The sequence below is a fragment of the Vulpes vulpes genome, chromosome 10, assembly GCF_048418805.1.
Source record: "Vulpes vulpes isolate BD-2025 chromosome 10, VulVul3, whole genome shotgun sequence".
Classification (NCBI taxonomy): Eukaryota; Metazoa; Chordata; class Mammalia; order Carnivora; family Canidae; genus Vulpes; species Vulpes vulpes.
The window spans coordinates 68,106,841-68,125,485 of NC_132789.1; the positions used below are offsets into that span (position 1 = coordinate 68,106,841).

The 18,645-nt window shown below is 39.8% G+C and overlaps 1 protein-coding gene across 12 annotated transcripts in view; it reads right to left on the reverse strand.

Moving 5' to 3' along the window:
- POC1B (POC1 centriolar protein B) overlaps positions 1–18,645 on the reverse strand; it is a 93,172-nt gene that overhangs the window by 65,162 nt on the left and 9,365 nt on the right. For all 12 annotated transcript variants that reach the window (XR_011994903.1, XR_011994904.1, XR_011994902.1 and 9 more), the window contains 2 exons: positions 6,980–7,151; positions 2,632–2,811 (listed from right to left, as the gene is read on the reverse strand). Coding sequence is in view for 9 of the 12 variants with exons in the window: in XM_025992207.2 (XP_025847992.1) it covers positions 2,632–2,811; positions 6,980–7,151 (352 nt within the window). In the remaining 3 variants the exon portion in view is untranslated. The remainder of the gene's footprint in view (positions 1–2,631; positions 2,812–6,979; positions 7,152–18,645) is intronic.

An 18,645-nucleotide genomic window follows, 5' to 3' on the forward strand; every position in this document is an offset into this window, starting at 1 on the left:
CTGAACAACTTGAGAGGATTCCTTTTTGTTGTTAGAACATGAAAATATGTGAAATCATCCCATTAATACCTTGGCTGCAGGAAACCCAGGCTAAAGCTGCCAGGTTTGCACTAACCAAGGTTACACGGTTCTAGACAGAATCGTCTCTTCATTCCCCCCATTGTATGACAGTTATTATAAAGCACCTTAAGTTATTTTGGGAAGGAAATAGAGCCACATAGGACACACTAGATAATTAATGGCTCTCATTCGATGTTTTTGCTTCCTGAAGAAGGTAATAGAAACCAATGTCTTTGCCAAACATGTCTAGAATCTATTCCAGTGGGAGCTAAATAATGACTCCCAGTCTCCGGCCTAGTCTCCTGTGCCTCTGTCAGTTCTCCGGGTCTGATCCACTGGATGGTAGATCTCTGTTCCCAACATCATTTCATAAATAAATACAAATGATTTGACTGACCTCTTGGGACCACCACACGTTACCTCCTCAGGTGGGAAAAAATGATCAACTCAAGTTACACAATGTTTTTAAAAATGAAACAAGATTGAAATGTCCAATGATGAGGATGAGGATGATGGCTAAGATTTAACTAGTGATTACTCAGTGGGAAGCATGATTCTAAATACTCCATGTGTATTTACTCATTTAAATACCATGATAACCTATGCAGCGGGTTACTTTTATCATCAGGCTACTGTTACGTACAGGTAAGAAAACTAAGGCACTGAGAAGTTAGGTCACTTTCCAAAAGGTCACACAGCTGCTAAGTGGTGGGGCTGGAATTTTAACCTATATATTTAGGTCCCAGGCCCATGTTTTTGACCACACAGCAAGGTGGCATATATAGAAATAAGACTGAGATGGCCAGAGCCAAAAGTGAGACCCTTAGAAGAAAAAAGAAACTACTGACTAAAAGTATGACCTTCGGTCTATCTCTTTTATTCCTAGACTCATTACCATAGATTATAATCAACACCTGAACAATAATGTCCAACTGAGAGCATGATAAGAGGAGTGTGGACATAAGGCAACACAGAGCTGGGCTCCCACTCCCCCCTCCAGCGCATCCTAGCTGGGGATGCCGGGCACGTTGTTTCACACAGAATGCATAGTCTGCTGGTTGCAGGCTTTGCAGACTCTCCCCCAGTGACCATGACTATGCCAGTCCCCTTCTTTTAAGGGCTGTCCTCTCTCTCCACCTCCAGGATGCATGGTTGGTATGGACTCAGCTGGCTGGGATACTGGTCTCAGGGGCTTGGTTCACCTGAGACAACCACAGTATCTCACTGCCTGGGGAAGGGATGGGCACAAGATCCAAGCTGGGAGCTGCCCCTGGTACTTTCCTAACTGGAGGAGGAGAAGTTTTTCCTGTCCAGTTACAAAGCTGTAAGGACTTCAGCCTCAGTTCCAGGGTATTTGAGAAAATAGAGAGGCCATTTAGAGGACTAGAGAGAGACTGTGGGCATCGCAGACCCTGGTTCTAGGGGCCCCCGCTCTATTCCAAGGTAACCAAACATCAGTCAATTAGCCACCCTGAGAGAAGAAAAAGAATTTCTCTGGTTTCTATCACTTTCAACTAGACAAGCTCTAACCTGAACTCTGAAACTCAGTTCCCTCATCTGCAAAATGGGGAAAATAAAACAATAGCCCAACCCTCCCAGGGCAGTTGGGGAAATATCTGAAGTACTTTGCCAGCGTGTCTGAAGAACAGAAAAGGCTCCATGGCTATTAGCTCTTGTCCCAACAGCCTACTGCCAAAGACTGTGGAGTCATTCTCAGTTCCTCTCTGTCACATCCAATACATGACAGTAAGTTCTGTTGGTCCCTCATACTACCTCTATCACCCAACCACTTCTCAAAATCTCCACTGCTACCACTCTGGTCCCAGTAAGGATGTGAACTACTACCCATAACCTCCTAACCCATAACCTCGAACAGACTGGTGAAAAGTAAATCATGCAAAATTTTTCTTTAATAAAACTGGCCAGAGCTTGTTTTAAAGAAAAAAAAAAAAAAAAAAACACACAGCAGTCAGAGCAATCCCATTCAGGTGTCGGTCAGAGATGAACACACTCCAGGGGCATCTCATCTCCCTGAGAGTAGATGGCAACTCCTGCCCATCTGGCTGCAACCTCCCTCTGGGCTCTCCTCCTTCCCCACACTCTGCTCCACACTAGCCTTCTTGCTTGTTCCCGCCCCAGGGCTTTTGTGCTGGTTTCTCCTAATCCAGGGCATTCCTTTCCTACATAGATTCAAGCCTTGACCCTTCTCCTCCATTAGGTCTCCTCTCGTGAAGCAGTCTTGAACACTCTGTTTAAAACTGCAGTCCCCTCCTCCCCAGCCAATCCAGGTCTTTTTCTCCAGAGCACTTACCACCATCTGACCTAATTTATCTATTCCCCTACCTGTGTATTGTCTATCTCCTCTTTCTAGAATGTAGGCTTTATGACGAGGGGTTTTGACTGTTTTGTTTCCTAGTCTTCCCAGCACATAGCAGACACACAATAAATATTTGCTATATGAATGAATGAATGAATTTGTCCTCAATCCCCTTTCTGGGGGTTGGAGGGTGGGTAAACGTGTACTATAACAGGAAAAAAAAATAGGAAATCTTAACTCGAAATTTCACTTACTTGGCACAGCGTACCCAATGTGTATGTCGGTACAAGGAATATAAGAAGCGCTGGCGATACATGTTCCATACTTTGATGGATTTGTCTTCAGAGGCTGTAGCTAGAAACTGGCCATCAGCTGAAAAGTCTACACTTCGAACTGGAGCTGTGTGAGCTTTAAATTCAGAGGATTTCCCTCTCCTGGAAAGAAATAGTTTAATACTTATAACACTTGATTTAATTATAATCAATATCTAATCAGTATACAGACTTTGAAACATATAAAAGTTTAACTCCTATAAAAAAATTAACAAAAGTATGAAAAGTTTCTTCATCAACACTCTTTTAAAAGCTGGTTTTATTAATTAAAGTCACAACTGAAACCTAACAAGAAAGACCCTTGGCGGTCCCACCCAGAAATGCACTTGCTGTTTTTGTTTTAATTGGAAGCTAGAGAATATTTTGAACAAATCTCAACTGTGAATTTAAAGCTCCTGCTGTTCCTCTAGAAATAGCAATAAATACTCTAACGGGCCTGCAACCTAGAAAAGCTAACATAGATTAAATTAATAGCTCCAAGAGAGTGCTTTCAAACTGGGGTCATGTGGAACCTGTGTGGACGGGCTGTCTGGGCTGAGAGGGAAGAGATGCCCCTCATGGCATTTTCCCCCTGACAGAATGTAGGTCTAGGTGATCTGACCTTGGGGTTTCTGCTCCCAATGAGAACTAAGACCCCCCGGGGTGCATCGAAGGCCTTGCTCAGCCCAGGCCCAATCTTACACTCACAAGCAAAACACATTCCAGTTCTCAACACTTTGAAATTTCAGATGCTGCTGCTTTTTTTTTTTTTTTTCTTCCTTGACTAGAGTGAGAGAAAGAGAATAGGAAAAGAAAAGATGGAAAAAATAATATGTGGCACTTAAGGAGAAATGTTAAAATAGTTAGGGGCAGGCTAGCAGATACACTGGAGTTGGAAGGTGGCATTTGGGACATACTACTTTGTGTCAGCATTCCAAAGTCCCCAAGACACTCTCTGAAGTGAGTGTCTTAGGGAGACACTTTCCTTCCCATCAGGAAGTCATCTTTATATGCAACTGTTTGAAAAACATCGGGAAACAGAGTTTGCAGAGCCTGGAAGGCCTTCTCAACTGCTCTGCTTCTCCCACAAACGGACTGAGTGATAGTGATACTGCTATCCCTTCCCAAATACCCTTTCGATGTGGCTCTTCTTTCTATGCCAGCTGTGCTTATGTTAAGGGAGACACAGCCTCCATATCGCTCACCAAGATTATTGCAAAAGCTTCTTACCTGGTCTCCCTGCTCTAATCTCTTACCCCCCTCCAGTCACCTACATACTCTGCTTATTACCTTGCTGAAAGTGTCATTCTCAGCACGTAAATCTCAGCATGGACGTGTCGCTGGCTGCCCTCCAAGGAGAAGTAGAATGCTCAGGCTCTCCGGCAAGGCATCCTGCCGGTACACTGAACCTTGGACTCAGAACAGTCGCAGAGCTTCAAATACACCTCTGGCTTTGCACTTACTGCTTTTTCTCAGCCTGGATTGCTTCCTCTGCCCCAACCCCCCTTGACCAACCCAGGCAGGCTTAATTGCTCCCTATCTGCTGCATCTATTTTGCTTATTACATAATACAGTACTTTAAAAAAAAAAAAGACCTATTCTCTTCTATCAAGCCATGAGTTTTTTGGAGGACAGGAATGATGATTTATTCATCCCTATAAGACCAGCGTCTAGCACAATATCAGGCATATGAAAAGAGCTCAATACATTTTGTTGAATTCCACTGGGAAGAGTCACTACTCAAAGCTCTCAGATCCATCCTGGCTTATCCCTCCAGCGGTCTGTAGAAGGTAAAACTGACTTTGTCCTAAGTTTCCATCACCTGATACATGATAACATACTAGGAAAAATGAAAATTAATACTAAAGAAAATGGGAAGGAACATTCAGTGATGTTTTGCCAGAAAGTTCTATGAGTGGCAGTGAGGAGTATAGTTTGGCCTGAATTCAAGAATACAGCGTAGAGAAAATAAAGGAAAGAATGGCATCTGCTGTGACCGGGAAGCCAGGAGACAGTCCGAATCATCACAATCTGCCCTGCTCTTGAGTTCTACACTCCACTCTCCAGCAGGCTACCGTGCTTGCCTTCTTTCTAAAGGGCCCGCCTCTTGGTAACCCCTGGATCCGGTCTCAACAGGAAGCATGTAAGAAACCATAAAAGGAGTGCCCTGTGTTTGTTATGCTGCCATTTAACTGGTTTGTACTTCCCCCACCTTGTCTTGACATTTGCTCTCTGCCTCCCACACATTTACCTACCCTGTCTGCCCAAGTTCTCTTGATGGCCCACTGTGAAGAACTCCAGGCCAGAACTGCCTCCATGCTTGTTCCTACTATTCTTCCTTAGCCTGCCAGTCACCTGGTGTGAGTGATGTTTGTGAATACGACCACCTATCACTTCTCTTACCCCCTGTTCATGCTTGCCCCTCCCACAGGAGGTGGAATCTATCAATCTCTCCTGTTCAAACTGGGCTGTGACTTACTTTGACCAATAGAATGAGGGAGAAGTGACACAGAAGTGTCAGACCCAGCCTTTCAAAGGTCTAGTGGCTTTCATTTTTACTTACACAGTTGCCATGCTCTAAGGAAGTCGTTATCCTGGTGCAGAGAGGGCATACAGAGGGCCAGGGTGCCCCAGCCAATAGCCAGCAGCAGGCCCCAGGTATATGAGTAAGGTGCTGGACCTCTAGCTCAATGAAGCTGCATGAGTAAGAGCCAACATTAAATGGGGTAAAAGAACCATCCAGACAACCCACACAATTATGGGAAAGGACAATTATTGTACTAAGTTTTGAGGATGGTTATGCAGCAATAACTGATCTATCAGTTTCCATCCCACTGCTATGATCCATGATTTCCCTGGCCCCACAATGATATGATTTGGAAAGTGGACCAAGAGATAGCTACACAAGCCTAACTGTTACACTTAGATTAACGCATACAAATTAACAATTTGGTGTGCTTTTAGCACATCTACCCTTGTATAGTTTGTTCACTGAGAATTCCTTGAACTGGTAATGGGAGACTGAAGCTGTGTTATGCTGAAGACAGTAGAACCACTAATCCGAAATCCCCCAAATTAAAGATTTTAGAACAGCTTCCCTTCTGGACCCCAAACCAGTCTCCCTCTTTCCCACTTCCCCTCTATGTTGCCACCCACAATGGCATTATAACATGTCACTTCTTTTCAGTCATTTTTGCTGCCATCAGGGTAATGTTCAGATTTCTCAGCATGGAGTTTCCCTTGGGTGGTGGCAGAAAAAAAAAGAAGGGCCTCCTGGCACGGAAATGCCCTGTGAACTTTCATTTGGGAGTGCCTGAGACTGTTTAGTCATATACCACAAATGAAATCCTGCCATAATAGAGCCAAGGAAAACGCTCAAATTCTTATTCTCTGAGGTATTTAGGGAGGGGAAATGATATGATCTGTGGGATTTGTTCTAAAAATACTCTAGCTTAAAAAAAAAGAGATAGAGAGGGAAGAGAGCAAGAGGATGGGTGAAACAACTAATAACTACTGATACCAATAGCTGCTGGATGTGGTGGAGGAGTAAAGTGGGGAGGGACTGCTGTGCTCTTTGTTCTATCTTCATGTGTGTTTGAAAACATATAACTGAGAGTTCCATTGAAAAAAAGAGTTCAAAAGCTTTTAAAAAAATCATGGGTCAATAATTGCTTAAAACAGATAAGCTATCACGTCTGGGATTTTAAAAGCCTCCTATAGAGAGGTTTGTTGTAACAGGATTGGACCTTACACGAATGCAATGATTTACACATTTGTCAGAAACTTTCTTTAGCAAGAAAACTCTGGAGCCCAATAATGAATGACATGCACCAAAGAATAGTTCTGGTACAGGATTAATAGAGATCCAAAGGCCTCCAACAGATCCACAAATGGGCAATAGTAGAATAAACTATAAAATTTCAGTTATATATGTCAGTGTGTATCTCTCTGGGGAGACAATCTGAAGTTCACCACAGATTTATAAAGAGATTGATAACCATCCCCCTGCCAAAAACAAAACAAAATTTTAACCCCCCCCCCAAAAAAAAATCAAGCATATTTCCATAGTTAGAAATAGATTTCAGATAGAAGAGATAATTATGAGTTAAAGGTGAAGAAAAAGTGGTATGAAATAGTTTGCTAGCTTTCGGAAAAGAGCAACACATCCTGCATGTGACTCAGACTAGGTATGGGAGTTCAGGCATTCCTGAGAAGTGGAGGAACAGCCAGGCTCGTTTTCTTTCACATTCATACGTCCACAGCATAGCAGGTATTTCTTTGTTGCTCTTACTTATCAGGAATCCAGAGTCTAACAGTTCTGTCTCGTGAAGCTGATGCCAATAAGTTTCCAAGTGGAGAAAACTGCACGCTGGTTACAACATCCTTGTGACCCACGTATCTGAAAGCTCTGGCTTGTGGCTTGCAATTCCATAGCATGAGAAACGTATCCCAAGAAGCCGTAGCTATTAGGAAAGAGAAGAACAAACCACTGATTGTTGAAATGCAAATGTAGGCATGTCTCATTACAACGGGGCAGCATATCTAGTAACAAGATGTCCAGGTACCAGAGGACTGGACATTGTAGGGCTGACCAGTTAGTGGAAAAATATTTTTAAAGTAACCCAAAGCCACATCATTAATGTGCGAGCTTGGCTGCATCCTATGCTACCACAAGTCAGGATCACTGGCCCCTGCCATTGGGTTAGAGCTCAGTGACAATTTACTAGAAGGTGGCAGAACAGTGTAACACAGTCCACGGGACTAGGAGAAATTTGTCTCTAACTCTCAGGCTGCCTGGGAAAGTTACTTAACCTCGTTGTCACAAAGAGTGAATGCTTTTCCTGAGAGGGTCGGATGAGATGATTTTTGAAAACTGTTGATGTGGAGATAATTTCACACTTAAGAGGAAACATAAGAATGTATGAAAAGATTAACATACCCTTTGCCAGATCTGCCTGTTGTAAATATTTTGGTTTATAATTTACTCTTCTGTTCACTTGTGCTCACTCTTTCCATATGCTTGCAAGCTCGCACACACAACACACAACACACATAACACCACACACAAACACAATTTTTCTTTCCTGAACCATTGGAAGTAAATACACCATCATGGCACCTTTATTCCTAAATACTTCATTGTGTTTTCCTAAGAATAAGGATATTCTCTCACATGCCTGTGGCAGTATCGACCTCAGGAAAGTTATTATTGACAATACTTTAATCTACCAACTGTTTTCCAATTCTGCTAATTGACCCAGTAATGTCTTTTATAGCTCAATAAGGTGATCTTGATAGTCTTTTTCTGCTCTCTTATGACATTCTACAATTAATAAAAGAATTATGTATGTCAGACATTAGCTTAAGGCTTTAAGGAAATTAAAACAAGTGCAATCAATGGTGGAAATAAATGCTTCAAAGAATGAACGAATAAACGAATGAAAGATAGCTCTAACTCTTGCCCCCAAACCAAATTTTATTTTATTTTTATTTTTTTTTCCAAACCAAATTTTATGTATGCATGGAGCCCAAATTATCTTAATAACAGGAATCAACAGGTCAATGAGATTCACTATCTAGGTTGTAGAACTCCTAGAAAAAAACGCAACTTTATAAACTTGAAATACAACTAGTATTGCTGTTAGAAGAGAATATAAAGTCACTGAAAACCTTCTAATTTCTTTAGCCATAGATAAAATTCACCTGGACTTAGCCTATGCACGTCCTATGCAAGTTCTATGTAAAATAGTTAAAGTGAGTTTTGAAGTTTCAAGCTATAATGCTGTCTACTACCCCTTTTTAAAAAAATACAAAAAGTTGATGTTCTACCACAATTCATAATATTATTAAATATTTATATTAAAGTCTAAATTTTCAGGAGCTAATGTAGACAAAATGGGGAAAACAATGAATTATCATACGCATTACAACTTAGGACCCTATTTGAGTTCTAAAGTATTATGCTGCAAATAAGATCTACACAAAGAATTAAGACACAATCCCTTACCTCAAGGAATCACAACAGCATAGGGGAGACAGTTCATTAATAAATCATACATGTTCAGACGACTTTTATAAATTATCCTATTTTCTGTACATCCCACTCCTCTTCATCTGTTGTGCCCCTCCCCACTGGCAAGCACAATTTGTTCTTTGTATTTATCGGTCTGTTTCTGCGTTTTTTGTTTGTTCATTTTGTTTTTTAGATTCCCTATATAAATGAAATCATATGGTATTTATCTTTACCTGATTTATTTCACTTAGCATAATACCTTTGAGGTCCATCCATGTTGTCACAAATGGCAAGACTTCATTCTTTCATATGGCTGAGTAATATTCCAGTGTGCATGTGCGTGTGTGTATCACATCTTTACTCATCTATCAATGGACACTTGGGTTGCTTCCATTTCTTGGCTATTGCAGATAATGCTACAGTAAACGTAGGGGTATATATATCATTTTAAATTAGTGTTTTTATTTTCTTTGGGTAAATACCTAGTAATGGAATTACTGGATCAGATACTTCTAATTTTTTTTGAGAAAGCTCCATACGGTTTTTCATAGTAGCTGCACAATTTATGATCCCATCAACAGTGCATGAGGGCTCCTCTTTCTTCACATCCTTGCCAACACTTATGTCTTGTCTTTTTTATTCTAGCCATTCTGACTAGGTTTAAGGTGGTATCTTGTTGTGGTTTTGATTTCTGCTTTCATAATTAGTGATGTTGAGCATCTTTCCATATGTCTGTTGACCATCTGTATGTTTTCTTTGGAAAAAAAATGTCTATTCAGCTCCTCTTTTAATCAGATTATTTTTTGGGGGGGGTGTTGAGTTGCATAAGTTCTTTATATATTTTGGATATTAATCCCTTGTCAGATATATCATTTGCAAATATCGTCTCCCATTCACTAAGTTGCCTTTTTGTTTTGTTGGTGGTTTCCTTCATTGTGCAAGAGCTTTTTATTCTGGTGTAGTCCCAATAGTTTATTTTTGCTTTTGTTTCCCTTGATTAAGGAGATATATCGAGAGAAAAATTACTAAAGCTGATGTCAGACATTATCATAGATGTTTTCTTTTAGGAATTTCATGGTTTTAGGTCTTACATTTAGGTCTTTAACTCATTTTTTTTTTTTTACTGAAATTGAATTTTTATTCCAAATAACTGTAGTGGCTGGAAAGACAACAGAGAAAACTGAAAATGATTTGTTGAACTGGCAATTAGAAATGGTTGATTTCAGGAGAGCAAACAGTACAATGACAGCCTGGCACTCAGATAACCGTTCTAACTAAGAAAGCTTGAAAATAACCAATGTCCTTTTAATACACAATCTGGAGGTGCAGCATTTATAGCAAATAACATAAAAAGAAAGGAGGAAAGAAAACGAAAGAAAAAAAGGGACAAATCCACAAAATTCCAAGCCTCAGAAATTAACATTCATTTAAGAACACACAGTGGTGAAGGTTTTGGGTAGCACAATTTTCACAGTTCTTAAAATGGAAGTCTTCAAAATTACTTCTTCAAATTCAAAAGCTAAAAACAATGAAGAGAGAACAATTAAACTGGCGTAAAAGAGCTGCTACCTGTCACAAAGATGATAATTAGTCCTGCTTCCAAATACAGTGAGAGCTGATGAACCTGACAACAAAACAGAGAGGCTGCCTGGCATGCACTGACATCATCGTGAAACAGTTCATTGATAAGATCACACATGTTCAGAGGACTTTCATATATTCTTCCTTCATAGTGTTATGTGGTTAATGATCCTTCCTGAGAAAAAGGCTTTTAAAAAATACATTATTTATTTTAGAGAGGTTGTATGCGCATGCGAGTGGGGCAAGGCAGGGAAAGAGGGAGAAAGAAACTGAAGCAGACTCCACACTGAGCACAGAGCCTCATGTTGGGCTTGGTTTCACGACCCTGAGATCATGACCTGAGCTGAAACCAAAAGTCCAACACTTAACCCGCTGAGCTACCCAGGTGCCCCTTCCATTTGAGCATGGACTTGAGTGCAGTGAGGAGCGATTTGGGCTGACACATAGAAGAAGAACACTCTAGGGGCAGAAGGAACCCCACAAATGACTGTCCAAGATAATAATGTACTTGAAAGACTGAGGAGCAGCAAGGAGACCAGCATGTCCACAGAGTGAGAACAGTGGGGTAAAAGCTGAGAAGAAAGGAGGTGCAGGCAGAGCCATGGTAAGAAATGTGTATTTCATGCTAAGTGCAATGGGAAACCTCTAAAGGATTTTGAGCAAGGAGGGGATCTCATGATCTGAGTTAAAATTACCATTCTGACAGTAAGAAAAGGATGGTCTTTACAAAATATGATGTTAGGTCAATTGGATATTCATAAGGGGAAAGAATATATCTTGACTTTTTCGGTTTATACTATATACAAAAATAATTCCATATATGTTATAGATCTAAAAATACAATAGGTAGAGTGACATGCTTTTAGACTAGAACACAGGAGAATACCTGCATGACCACTGGCATAGGTGATGAACATGACATAAAAATGATTAAATTACTAAAGGAAAAGTAATAATCTGTACTACACTAAAATTAAGAAACTGTGTTCATTGAAAGATACTACCGAGTGAAAAGGCAAGCCACAGAGTGAAAGAAGATATTTACAATACATGTATCCTACATTTAACACAGAATCTGTAAAGAATCCCACAAAAATTTTTTTAAAAAAGGCAGGAAAATAGGTAAAAGGCTTCAATGGGCACTTCATAAAGGAAGACATCCAAATGGTCAATAAATGTATGAAAAGGTGGTCAATTCAATTGGTCACCAGGAAAATACAAATTAAAACCAGAAGGAATGAGTTAGCACTAGTGAGATGACAATGAGATAGAATGACTACAGTGAAAAAGAGAAATAATACCAAACCTTGATGAAGACGTGAACCACCGGAACCCTCATATAATGCTGGTGGTTATAACCATTTTGGAAAATTATTTTGATGTATCTGCTGAAGCTGAATATACACTTACTGTTTGAGCAATCCCACTCAGTGGAACAGAAATTCTTATGTATGTTTAGCAAAAGACCTATAATAATGTTTGTGGCAATATGATCCAAAATAGGCCAAAACTAGAAACCCAATTATCCATCAAAGATGGATACATAAACTGTCTTATATTCATAGTATGTACCTCCTGTGCAATGAAGTTTCATTTAGATGAAGTCCAAGAAGTAGAAAAACTAATCAATGGAGTTAGAAATCAGTATGCAGATTACTGGGGGACAGGGAGGGAGGACAGCGGCTGCAAGGCAGCACGGGTGGGACTGCTGGGGGTACTAGCTCTGGGTGTCAGTTAGATGGGCACATCATGTTGTAAAAATTATTATTCAAGTTGTCCAACTTGGGTGCGTATCTTGTATTTCAATAAAACATTTAGAAAAAAAAATTAAACTATCACTCTAATTGCTCTGTGCAAAATATACAGGAGGTAGGAAGACAGAATTGAAGAAGGAAATCTATTAGGAGGCTACGACAATTATCCAGTTAGGAGAAAGTCGTGGTTTGGAGTAAAGGGGAGGCCATGGCTCTGGGTACACTCTATATTTCTTCCACATTTTTCATCCATACTTCCTTAACCTGATCCCACCAAACTCTCACACCATGATCATAAAAGGCATTTGACTATCGATGTCAGTGTTGTATAAGGTCAACGTGGAATTTGCTTTCATATATTTCTACTGAGCCACACCTTATATAAACATTACCACATAATTTAAAATGTCAAGGCTTGTACCATTCATCATCTAACTGGTCTATTTTGAGATAAAATGTCAACAGCAGGAAGTCAAGAGAAAAGATTAACAAATCTATTCATTTTAAAAAACAATTTATATCCTATAACAATAATTCACTGTTTCAAGAAATTTTCATCAGGACAAAGGAAAACATAAAGTCCGTGCTCACCTAGGCCAGTGCTGAGTCTCTGGAGGTAACAAGGAACATACTAATGGAGAACATGTTTGCTTTCCATAATGTCCAAAAGGTCAGTAGTTATTGTGTCACCCTAAGCAGCAATAACTTTAGTCAACCCAAGATCTCTCGCACCTTGATTTAACCAAAACTGAAGTTATTTTAGAGGTTTGCTCCATCAGGAATACTATATCCTGGAAAGAAATGGCATTGCTTCCAATTTTTGAGTCTGTTGTCAAAGTAGCTTAGCTTTTCAATTGGTAATATATGTACATGATATGGGTATTTACCAAATTCGCCTTCCAGATCTTGGCCACCTGGTTCCACTTCCTTGAGGAAGCCAATGTTAACCATTTCTGGAGTATCCTCCTATGTATGTACTTAAATATATGTCTGTTCACATGTATTTTTTATACAAATGGTAACATGTTATCCCTGCCACTCTGCTTTTTGCTTCTGCATCTTCTTCCCACCAGCCCACTTAGTATAATATATTGGAGAGCAAGTTTTATCAGAACACAGAACTGTCTTACTCTTTTCCTATTTTGGTAAAACTTTATTTTGATTATTTCAAGCTTACAGAACAGTTACAAAGTAATACAAGAAACTCCCTTATATCCTCTACTTTAGGTTTCACCATCATTGACATTCTTATTTGCTTTTATAGTCTCTCTCCAAACACTTACATGCATTTTTTTTCCCTAACGATTTGAAAGAAAGTTAGAAACGTAATGTCTCTTTACTACCAAATACCTTGGCATGTATTTCCTAAGAACAAGGATACTCCACTGACATAGATCATAATACAGTTAACGAAGTCAGGAAATTAAGTGCTATTTAATATATTCTTAATGCTTATCCACAGTCTATATATAGACCTTGTCAATTATAGCTATTTTCCTCAGTCCATGGTGTAATCCAAGGACATGCACTGTATTAAGTGCCAAGTGTCTTTAGTCTCCTGTAAACTGGAAAGATTTCCTAAGTCATTTTTTGACTTGATATTCTTTATTAACCTTGATATTCTTAAAGACCACAGATCTGTTACTTTTGGAGGTTGTTCATCAATTTTCTTCCTGATGCTCCTCACGATTAGATTCAGGATATGTATTTTTGATAGCAAATCCACAAGTTTTATTGTGCCCTTATCATCCATATTAGGGTGTATGTGACATCTGTCCCAATTTTGGTGAGATTTACTTTGATAACTTGGTTTGGGTGGGTTTTGCCTCTTAAAGTTAGTATCATTCCCCTCTGTCATCAGTAAGTTGTTTGTAGGGAGATAATTTAAGACTATTTAAATACCCTATTCCTCAGTGAGCTGTCACACAATTTGAACATCCTTAATGTATTTCTAACCCATCCTTCTTTCCACAACTTACTAATTCATTAGAAATTACATTAATTAATAATTTAACTAATGAATGAATATATAATTTAATTTATTATTATAAGGAAGAACTTTCCCTTTTCTTCTATTTATTAATTTATCAGTATGGACTCAGATTATAATCCATAGCTGTCATTATTTATTATGACCCTCCTCCTATTCTAAATTTGGCTAATAAGAGCTCCTTAAACTGGCCTCCATGTCCTCTAATATGTGTCCGTCGTTCTTGGAGTACTTCTTTCCAGAATCACTTCTAGAACTATGATTTCTGCTGCCTCTACTCAGCCAGGACATCACTGTTTCTGCTGTACCTGTTCTGGGGTTCCCCTTGTGTGTTTTCCTTCCTTGCAAGGGATCATTACAATTTTGCACGCTCTGTTGCTTAATGCCTGACTATGGTTGCCTCATATATTTTGTATCATTTTGCAGTTGTTTTCAGGCAGACAGGCAAGCTGGATTACCAATTACCCATTTGTGACTGGAGGGGAATATGCCATCTTTTTGATAGCTACATAGTATTCTACTGTAGCTACACCTTAACTTATTTAACCAGTCTACCCCATGTAGGTTGTTTACAATCTTGCCCTTTCACAAATGATACTGTACTGTACCTGTGTCATTTCTGATGTGTGCAAGTATATCACTGTGATCAATTCCCAAAAGAATTATGAATGGGTCAAAGAGTACATGTTTTTAAACTTACCAAAAAGTCTGTAATCACAATATAGTATGTTTCGCAACTTTGTGCATTTGGATTATATCCCTCTCAGGCCTTTCTTCCCCATATTCAAGAGAGTCCTAATAATTCAGATCACCTTATATACAAATTCTTGAATCTTTCAACTATTTCAGAGGTCCTTCTGATTATGTCCCATTCATACCCGACTATCAGAAATAAACTCAGATTTCTAGTTTGAGGGCATCATGATTTTGTACTTCCTGTTGCATTTCCAGGTTCGTACTGGTCTTTGGGTCATAAAAAGAAACTCGAGGCTGTCTTCTTCAAGGAAAAATAAACAAGGACATCTTCTAAGGAAATCTACAAGAAGGAGTTCTCTATAATTATTTTTAAAACAAAAAATATGTAATTCCCAAGCATATACATCTATAAACTTAGATAAAAGAAGGCTGCCCAATAAAAAGATAATATTCTAATCTTTACTAGATAAACTTTACTACTTTCAGAATTAGTTTGTGCTATTCAAGTACTGTATAATAATATAAATAAATGATGGAACTAACTGAACACTCCTCTGCCCTGAATGAGGGAATATTTAATCATGTGTTCCTTCTAGCTGACACTAAGTAATTATCTTACTAGTGTAGTAAGCATGGTCTAAAAGGAATCAGACTCCAAACTAGCCCTATAGAGTTCAGCAAAGTTAGTGAACCTTCACCTGTAAAAAGGGATGGAAACACTTCACAGGTTACTGAGTCTTCCTATCCTCTTTCCTCGATCCTTCCCAACCCACCCTGTGAAACCCAAGAGCCCACCACCTTCTAAAAGGCTATCAGGTATAAATCTGCCATACTTTATGTTCTGTTACTCTCAGCCATGACCAGAAGTAGAAGCCTTGAGCCCCTCTGGTCATCAATTACACGTACTCACTCCCAGAATGCTTGGATGTCCCCCTGGGCGACCCAACACCTATGCTCTCCTTTCCAAAAGTTACCACTGGGCCAGACAAACACCCACTAGATGCTCTCCCTATACCCACCTTCTCCTCCCTGAAAGTCCCTTCTCCTCAACCACTTATGCCTGACTCTGCTTGGGAGCCCCAAGTTCCCTGAAACCCTCTCAAGGGGCAATCATTTTCTCTTTCACATTTCACCTACGTCGGGTCACAATTTTCCTCTCCAACTCCTGATATTATTAGCTCATTCAACAGCTATCTCACCCCTACAACACATAAGGCATTGTCGGAGGGGCAGGGAAAGTCCTAAGTAACAAAATACGCAAAATCTCTAACCAGGGAGCTTGCATTCAGATGAAGAAGAGGCAAACAAGTCAATAACAGGCAAACATATCATTTTAAATTGTGCTAACAGACACGAAAGAAAAGTCAGGAAGTCATAAAGAGAATTTTGTGTGGGGGTGGAATTTAGATGAGTTATTAGTAGCATTTTAAGTGGAGGCATCAAGGACAAGGAGGAGCCAGCCAAGCAGAGTGAAAATGAAGAGCAATTCAGACCAACGAGACAACCAGGACTCTCCAAAGCCCTTTTCTTCCACACTTCCTCAGCAACTCGTTCAGTGGCCACACCCTGCATCTTGTCATCAGCAGAACCTGAACATTCTCAGATCATAAACTGAAAGTCAGCATCCCGACGACCAGTACTCCTTACGGCAGAGTCAAGTTACTTCTATCTTGGGCAGAACTCCAATCTGTTGACCTATATTCTCCCCTGAGGCTCTCTCATTGTCTTCATTTCTCTCTCCAACTTATAATCACTCTCTTACACATATATTCAATCCCTTGGCCCTCCCTCCTTCCTTCAAATTTCCCCAGCCAAGTCCCAATCACTCTGCCTTTTTTGGGACCATATCTGTACCAGTGAAAAGGGCTAGATCCACCCCCAAACAGGCTGGAAACACTGTAAATTCAGATCCACTCATTTCACATGGATCTTCTACACTGCCCAGCAGTGCTTAGTTCTGCGACAGTCCCCTCCCCGCTCTCCTAATGACACAGAGCCTGATGTGGAACTCGATCTCACGGCCCTGGGATCATGACCTGAACCAAAATCAAGAGTCAGGTGCTTAACTGAGTGAGCCACCCAGCCCCCCACCCCCACCCCCTTAATGACTATCTAGTATCTTCTCCTCTCAATTCAACAATTCTACTCCACCCTGGACCTTGGCTTTCGTGATACTCTACCGTCATGGTTTTTCTCCTATCTTTCTGATTATTCCTTCTTAGATTCTTTTGCCATTTCTTCTTCTGGTCTAGAGGTTGGAGATCTTTAGGACTCAGACTTGGGCCATTGCCCTCATTGTTCTATGTTCTTCCCAGGTGATCTCAAATATTCCCATTACTGCTAAAAATCAAAAACAAATGGAGGCCAGCCTTGAAAATTCCCTGAGCAGACAAAACCTATTTAGTCATACAAACAAAGATTAATTTAGCTTATTTTGTAAAACTAACTTGATCTGGGTCATTTCTTGCTTATGTCTCCGGAAATCATAAGCAAAACCTGAACTGTTTCCCAAGGTTAACTGCTGACCAATACCCTATCATTTAAGAAAATTCTAATATTACAAGCAATCACCGTGAAGAATAAAGTCACTGCTCTCTTACTACAAAAGCTGCTTTATAATGTACCTCTGAGCCTCATTCCATGTTTTGAGTACTCTCAGTTTGCAAACTGTCTTTATGGTATACACACAACAAACTTTTAATAATTTCTATTTCAGAGATTGCTTGGTTTTACTTGTTATTTCTGAATTTTTGACAACTTTAAATACCATCTGTATGCTAACAACTCCCAAATTTCTCTTTCCCAGATTACTGCCCTAATTTGAAGGCCACCATCTTAGTTTGAACCACCATCATCTCCTGTTGTTGTTACTAAAATAGCTCCTAACTTATTTCTCTACTAATATAGTTCAGTATCCACATAATAGCCACAATGATCTTGTTGAGGTATAAATCAGACCATGCCATTCCCTTACTTAAAATCCTTCAACAACTTTTTACAACTTTCAGAACCAAATTCCTAAAATATGGCCTCTGTCTCACTTTCCTGTGGCTGCCATAGTAAGTTGCCACAAACTGGGAGGCTCAAAGCAAAGGAAATTTTCTTGTACAGTGCTAAAGACCAGAAGTACAAAATCAAGGTGCTGGCAAGAATCTAAGTTCTAAAGGAGATCCCAGTCCTTGCCTCTTCCAATGTCTGATGCCTCCAGAAGATCTCTGGCTCATGGATGCATGACTCCAATCCCTGCCTCTGGCTTCACACAGCCTTCTTCTCTTATCTCCTCTGTGTGTCTCTCATAAGAACGTTTGTCATTGGATTCAAGGCTCACCAAGATAATCCAGGATGATCTCTTTTGAAGATATTTAACTTAATTACATCTGGAAAGGACTCTTCCCCCTCCCCCCCACAAGGTCACATTTACAGGTTTCAGGGACATAAACTTATCTTTTAAAGCACCACCATTTGACCTAGTCTAACCTCCAAGACCTTCCCCAAACTGCCTCTGTCTTCCCGTAGAAACTCAATTCCCAAAGCTACGGACTCTCTCTTCTGGTCTTTTTTTTTTTTTTTAAGTAATTTTTTTCTGAAAATTTTTTACATATATAATATATAAAATATATATGTATATATAAACACACACTATATACTTTTTTTTTTTCATTTTTCTCCTTATACAATTGATAATCACTCTCCACAACTGTAATCTCTACAGCCATCACAGGGCTTAAACTCACAACCCTGAGATGAAGAGTTGCATGCTCTTCTGAATGAGCCAGCCAGGTGCCTCTGGCCTTCTATTTCCTTGATCAAGGACAAGTTCTTCCCCACCCTTGGTCTTTGCATATGCTATTCTCTCTCTAGTCTTTGCCTAGCTAACTCCTTCTTCAGGCCTTGAGCTAAATTGAACTCCCACAGAGGAGTGT